Source organism: Larimichthys crocea, chromosome III (genome assembly GCF_000972845.2).
Source record: "Larimichthys crocea isolate SSNF chromosome III, L_crocea_2.0, whole genome shotgun sequence".
NCBI lineage: Eukaryota > Metazoa > Chordata > Actinopteri > Sciaenidae > Larimichthys > Larimichthys crocea.
Genome location: NC_040013.1, coordinates 18904800 through 18911764, shown reverse-complemented (window position 1 = coordinate 18911764; position 6965 = coordinate 18904800). Strand labels below are relative to the sequence as shown.

The 6965-nt window shown below is 39.7% G+C and overlaps 1 protein-coding gene across 1 annotated transcript; it reads left to right on the top strand.

The window, feature by feature from the left end:
- Positions 1–42: 42 nt before the first annotated feature.
- On the top strand, positions 43–1432 carry gnrh3 (gonadotropin-releasing hormone 3). The gene is made up of 4 exons (XM_010743959.3): positions 43–230; positions 422–564; positions 807–887; positions 1186–1432. Exons 2-4 carry the CDS (start codon positions 427–429, stop codon positions 1237–1239), a joined length of 273 nt encoding a protein of 90 aa, XP_010742261.1. The 5' UTR covers positions 43–230; positions 422–426; the 3' UTR covers positions 1240–1432.
- The last annotated feature ends 5533 nt before the right edge of the window (positions 1433–6965 follow it).

The window sequence follows — 6965 nt, the reverse complement described above, 5'->3', positions numbered from 1 at the left end:
ACACACACAATGGCTTTTTTGATATATATTTCACGCTGTTTGAACCCTCACAGTGATGTCAGCATATCCGAGCACTTAGCCAGCTCCATTAGTAGTATTTTGTGTCCCATTAGTCAGTAAATGTGTCACACCTGCAGAGAGGGGATTATAATCCTGACAGCAGCCTTCTACAACACCTATAAAATCCCCCTCTGGTTAATGCGCCACATGCTAACAAGACAAATACAGAGGTGAGTCAGTCCTCAATGAAGTTTGTTCAATGTTCATTAAGTTAGAATTACGCCTCTTATTAATTACTGCCTAAAATGCTGTTTACTAATGTCAGGCAATGCTTTATATCCCCTGGTCTGCGAACCGTAGGGCTGTGAGAGAGGAGACTGTGACATTATTGTTTTTATTACAAATTTGGCTTCCTCCGCAGCACTAATGGAAGTGAGCAGCAGAGTGATGGTGCAGGTGTTGTTGTTGGCGTTGGTGGTTCAGGTCACCCTGGCCCAACACTGGTCCTATGGATGGCTACCAGGTGGAAAGAGAAGTGTGGGAGAGCTGGAGGCAACCATCAGGGTGAGTGATTTTTTTTCTGTTGAAATTTTTTTATGTGGGCTACAGTCTACAGTTTCAGGAAATGTGGCGTCTTTATGAAATTTAAAGCAAAATGTAATAAATACTTCTATAAAAGTGGCCAGTTAAGCATGACTTTGCCTTTTTTTTTTTTTTTTTTTACAATGCTATAAATGTTATGTTGGGTTCGGATCTTATATCAACTTTGGTTTCATCTTCTTAAATCTCTATTTTATTGTGCTTAGATGATGGGTACAGGAGGAGTGGTGTCTCTTCCTGAAGAGGCGAGTGCCCAAACCCAAGAGAGACTTAGACCATACAATGTAGTAAGTGCTTATTATAAATAATTTATCACCAATGTCTACTTCAATTGTACAATATTAATGTACACTACACCACTGTGTGCCACTGTTCCAAAGCAGCAATGACAATATACAAACTGCTATTCCCTTTTTGCATGATTGAATATGTGAATGCTTAATTTTATCTTTTTAAATGTTGGCAGTTGTAATGTTAATTTGCTCAGACTTGTTTGGTGTCATATATATAAATTAAAATTTTAATATTTCTTAGATTAAATATTCAAACGGAAGCTCAACTGAGATTTCATTTCAATCCCTTCAGATTAATGATGATTCCAGTCATTTTGACCGAAAGAAAAGGTTCGCTAATAATTGAAGAGCTACAAAAATAAAAAAGAAGAAGATGAAGAAGAGGAGGAGGAGAAACACAGACAGTATTTACATCATCGCCAACACCAGTGATGGATCGAGTGCAGAGTACTGACATTATCATGTTTATTTTACAGATTATATTAATTAAATGTACGTCTGTGATGTTTTCAAATTGTAATAAACTTTTTGAAATCTGATGAAATGATTACATCTTTTGTTCAATCAGCTTGTCAGGTCAGTGTTACCGAACCTTGTAGATCCGGTCATCGGAACTGAAATGATGCTATTTATGTATAAAACGATGTTTTTAATCCTTTTAATAGATTAAATTGTCTTTGTAAAGCAGCCACGACCGACAAGCATGACAAACTTGTGACACAACAATCTTAGCATGACAACAGCTGGTGATTAAGCCAATTTATTAGAAATCAATGACTTAATTGAATTTGTTACAGTTTTGGTAATTCCATTTTCTGCCACACCAGTCATGTGCATATGCAATGTGGAAAATTACACCAGCTGATTTTTGTTGTGTTCGTACCTGAATGTTGATTAGATCCCAAACTGAAAAGACCCTCATCTAAATATCTTCTGATTGCAATGTCCACAACAGCTTTCTACTAATTTAGGATAACCGCAGTCATCCAAAACAGAAAACAGTAAAACTTTTTTTTTCTTTCCCCACCCTCTCCGTACAGGAAATTGGTGTTCATTATAAAAATTGGAATTTCATATCAGGAAAGGGAAAGAATCAGCAGGGGGCATATGTTTTAAAGAGAACTCATTTTCTGGCAAAGCCCCACAGACAGAGCACCATACTAATCGCCTGGTGCATAAGGGGCTAGGATTCATGAACTGTGCTGACACCGTGGAGGCCCTGCATTGTTAGAGCGTGGTTGTAATGCACACCAATGAACCCAAACCCGCTGGCACAACTGGGAAAAGGTGAACATTATAAAAGCACATAGAATTAAAGAGAAATTAAACCACATTCCATTGCACTTCCAGAACAATGCTTGCTCATTTGTGATACTTCACATCGTTGGTTTAATATTCATGCTTGTAATTTGCATAACACAGTCATTTCCTTTGATGAGGAAAGACTTCAATTTTTTTTGTGAAGTGCTATATTCCACTTTACGTTCTTTGACAAAGTTACAGAAGAAAATGCCCCGGACAACATTTTCTTCTATGAGACTTGCTTGAATTGATTTATACTTATCTTTATAGAGTTTTCAATAAGTTCGCAACATCCTCATAAAAGATAATTATGCTTTTATAACATATCCTAAAATATGGTTTTAATTCAATTTGGTATACTTGTGTGAGAATAATTAATGTTTACACATAAAGCATAAAATCCCATAAATTCCCTTTAAATAATCCCAAAGCATTTGTTGTGAAAGCCAACTTTCTCCCTCCCAGTGTCCTCATCAAGGACCTGCCTAATTGCACGTATATCAGGACAACAAAACCTGCTGGTATCTATGTTTCCAAATTTGATTTAACCTCACTTTCTCCTTCCCAGACCCCCTGGTGGATATTCACTTTGTTTACCTCAAATTAAACTTCATATTGTTTACAGCCTCCCGGTCCCTGAACATTTTATAGCATTTTAGAATTATTTCTTTATTTATTTTTTGTAATGATTGTAGAGTTGGGATTCATTTGAATGTTTCCCTCATCTGCATGAAAATTATATAATTAACTTTTGATTAACCAGCTCAGTTGAGTTGGTTCCCCCATGCACACTGGTGAATAGTACCCACCGCATTTTAATGACTGTTTTCCAATTGAGTGGCGACCTTTTCATCAAAGAGCCACAACTGGGGCTAAACAACGGTAGAAAATAATCACGGAGAAGACAATAGTAGAGGCCGACAGGCTAGGATGTCATCCTTAAATATAACAACAAAGATGAAAGCAACCTTACTGCACGTAGTGGCTGTGGCAAGAAGCCAAGTGCTTATGCTGCTGGATGCCCCATTGTTAAAGCTGTGGAGGTCACGTCCATTGGCATATAGAGAGGGAAAGCACAGGAAGCTGAGAATGGCCCATTGTTACATGTCCTTGCTCAGAGGGAATTCCATTATGAAGGGCAATACATTTTTGATACTTTGATTTTTGTGCCATTCATTTGTTTGAAAAACAGAACATATTTGGATAATGACTTCAGGAAAAAGAAGTCTCAGAGCACCTCCATCCAAGGCTACAGCGCTGCGTTAACACACCTGCCAATCAAACACACCCCAGCAGATGTGCATCCTCGCACAGCCTACCATCAAATAAGCATTCTATCATATGCATAAAATAGTTTTCATTTCATCACGATTATGCTCCTTGCACCATGTGTGTTTCCGATGGGTCATAGGAAACTTTTATTGAAGCGGAGTGTATAATAAAGTCATTTTCCAGGTGCTTGTTGTGGCTCTTATTATGAACAGAATGATAATTTCCCCTAGAGGAATCTGGCACTGCATATCAATTGAAGTTTAGTGTGGGTCTTATTATGTTCCCGCAGGCTATAGTAGAAGGCAAAGTCATCTTCAGAGAGAGTCTAAATGTCAGGGAGGTCTTCAAACACTTTTTTTTCCCAGAGCCTTACAGAAAAGAGTCTTTGGAAGTGCTGTGTCTTAGAATTGATATGGTGGAGGTGAGGTAAAGAGTGAGGCTGAAGGCTTGATGTAAAGCAGTTGACATGAAATTTAATTGGAAAAAAAAAAAATATTTTTTTAAAAAACGAAGGAGGGGTCACAGAAGAAATGAAAATAGGACTGCTCTGTGAGCTGCGTTCTCAGGTAAAACATTTGCTCTCAGCGCTGCTCAGTTACTGTTTGGTCATATCCACACGTCTCCACATGGTGACACTCTTGAGCTGTGCGTTTTGAAATCTGCTCCTGGCTGTCGGTCTCTCAGCAATTCCATCACTTAAGTTGCAGAAACTGTTATTCCTCTAAATCTAACAAAGACTTCAATCAATCATCTCTAACTCTGCAGAAATTGTTAATTTTTCTGCGCGCTGACTGATGGAGTTTGTGTTTATAGCAAAAAGTATTTTGTACAATTTTGCAGTAGAGCCGTGCATGGCCTGAAACCAAGCTCGCTGTATAATGTGGAAATTCATATAAAAGCATTTCATCTGAGGAGAGTCATGAATTTCTCAAGTCTTCTTAGTTTTGCATTTTCAAGGCATTAATTTATTTTATTCTAATTTTTTTCCTCTCTTTTTTTGTGACTGAAGTTGAAGTACAGCAATCTATATATACGGTAGCATGTACAGTATTGGCCTTCCTTCTCCTTCTTGGCTGGCAGGGAACCTTCCTGTTGTGATCCGACTTCTCTGCTTTGATCAAAGAACAGTGTTAAAGCACTGGGAGAAGGAGGAGGTATGAAATATGAATGAATACAGCTGTGTTTTGATGGATATGTCTCAAAGTATCCCAGTAAGAGACTGCTAAAGGCCAGGAAATCTGTTTGTGTTGTGGAAATAGGCTCTTCCTCGCCTGATTCTTTACCAGCTTCATCTTGGGTAGCTTTTCACTTCATATTTTAGAGATCCTTTGTTAGGAAAGAGATCAACCCCTTATCCATGCATTTGTAGGAAACTGTTCTAAGAGGCCCTAGTTCATAATATATATCATTAATGACACCATTTCCTTTGTTTGGTCTTGAAACCACCTTTTGAACAAAACGAGCGCCAGCTATGAGAGGAGGATATTTATTATTTTTCTAGGGTAGACCCAAAGTTCTCACAGATGGAATGAGATCTTATATGAGGTGATGGAGGCTTTGTCACTAGTTATGTCTGTGATTCCACTTCCTTTTTCTAAAACCCCATCGGGAGCTGTGACTCATTTTGAAGTTGGAAGTTGATACTGTGGTGTAAAACTAACGTTCCCATATGAATTAAGAAACTATCAGAGCTCACACAAATCTCCGATTTTCAGAGTTAGATGAACTCATCTCTCTCACATTACAATTCTTTAATAAACAAAGATAATAAAACAGATAGGCTCATAAAAACACAATTATTAGGAGAGACTGTAAAATGAAAATTGGTGCCTATAGATGTCTTTTACACCTCATCATAGCTCTGCTGTCTTATTAAGCATTTAAAGACTCTCTTCAGTCATTTAGGACTATATTAACTAAGATCCAGCCTTGGACCTGTGGCAGGACAATGTCTCTGGACTACTGAAAGTTCAAAACTTTCTGCCCGGGCTTTATTAGCCTCACTAATAGCTGGGTTCCCTAAATGCCAGGGTCCACCTCTGCTGGGAGTAAGGGCTCAGATCCTGTCAGAGAGGGGTCGCATTAACCAACTGTAATCTTTAGGGTACTCCACTCCCGCTGACCCACATCTAACGCCGGTTCCATCCCCCCCGCTTACCCCCAACCGCTATCCTTTCCCTCCCCAATCTGGTGTACCCATCCCACTTCAGTTATGCCACCCTTGGCTTTCCCTCCCACGTCTTACCACCCTTGTGTGATAGTATCCCCCCACCCAACCCGCCCCATGACTGTTCCAGCCTCGTCCGGCTGGCCACAGCGAGGAGCATGCCTTATCCTGTGGTAACGGCAATTAGCAGTGTAAAGCAAGCTGTGGAGAAGACTGGATCCCTGTCCACGTTTCAACCCCAGATCACGAGTCTCCAGCACAACTTCAAGGCAAACCATGCAATTAGCTACAGTAATGATAATGTGTTGTAGGGGAACAAAGAGAGGGTAAAACAGACTACTGGTGTGAGGGAGAGTGGGGTGCTAATAGTAGGGGGGTTATTTGAATACCCTGGTGCAGATAGGAGACCAAATCAGACTGATTATCAAACGTATGATGAATTACATTTTTCCTCTAATTATCCATCCTTTTATGTGTAAACCAACTGAGTGAATTTTGCATTCTAGACATCTATGGTCAGCGGTCTTTGGGCATCACACTGGGGTTACATCTTTTATTTCCTTTAAGAAACATACAAGGAGTTACTCATGTGGCTAAGCTGATGGGAAGAGGGGAGAGATGCACTGACAATTTTCTTAGTTGACTTAATTAGATACTTTCAGAAATATTTGGCAGCGGTACAGGAATGGAAAAAGGGGAAGTATGCGGTTTGATGTTTGACTATCGCAGATGTGTTGACACAGAGTCAAAACATGCTGGAAACAAACCACAAAACCCAGACCACAAATAAGAACATTTCAAGTCAAGGTTGTGAGTAGATACAGTCGAGAAGCAGACTCGCTGCCTTGGTTGGAACACAAAAGTGCAGCGCCTATTCTCTCCGCTGTGAGCAGAGACCATTCCTACAGTCTTACATCCAGAGGTTTATAGAGGATATTTTGCTGGGTGTTGTGCAAAACGAACCGTGTCCCCAGAGCAGCAGCAACTTCACCTTGGCGGAGTAATGCTGTGATATTCTGTTTATTCTTCACTCACTTCATTTTACTCAGAGGAAATCCTCTGGAGATGGCTTATCTTGGAGCTGGAACAGGTGCACTCTAATTTACTCCTATTGCTTGGGGAGCCCAGGGGCCCCTGTAGAGAAGAAAGTAGCGATGTAGCACACTCCACTGTAAAACACAAACAGCCAGAGAAAGAGCATTTAATCGAAAGAGAAGAAAACTGTGAGCTTTGAGTGCAGCCGTATCATTTGGATGCAGAAAATCTTTCTCACTCTTTCTATTTTTTTCCTGAGGAAAAAGGGACCCGTCATTTCATTTAACTTTCATTTG

Coding starts and splice junctions, on each gene's coding strand:
- gnrh3 (XM_010743959.3), top strand. CDS start 427: ATGGAAGTGAGCAGCAGAGTGATGGTGCAGGTGTTGTTGTTGGCGTTG. Junction 565..806: donor AGCTGGAGGCAACCATCAGG/GTGAGTGATTTT, acceptor TATTGTGCTTAG/ATGATGGGTACAGGAGGAGT. Junction 888..1,185: donor GACTTAGACCATACAATGTA/GTAAGTGCTTAT, acceptor CAATCCCTTCAG/ATTAATGATGATTCCAGTCA.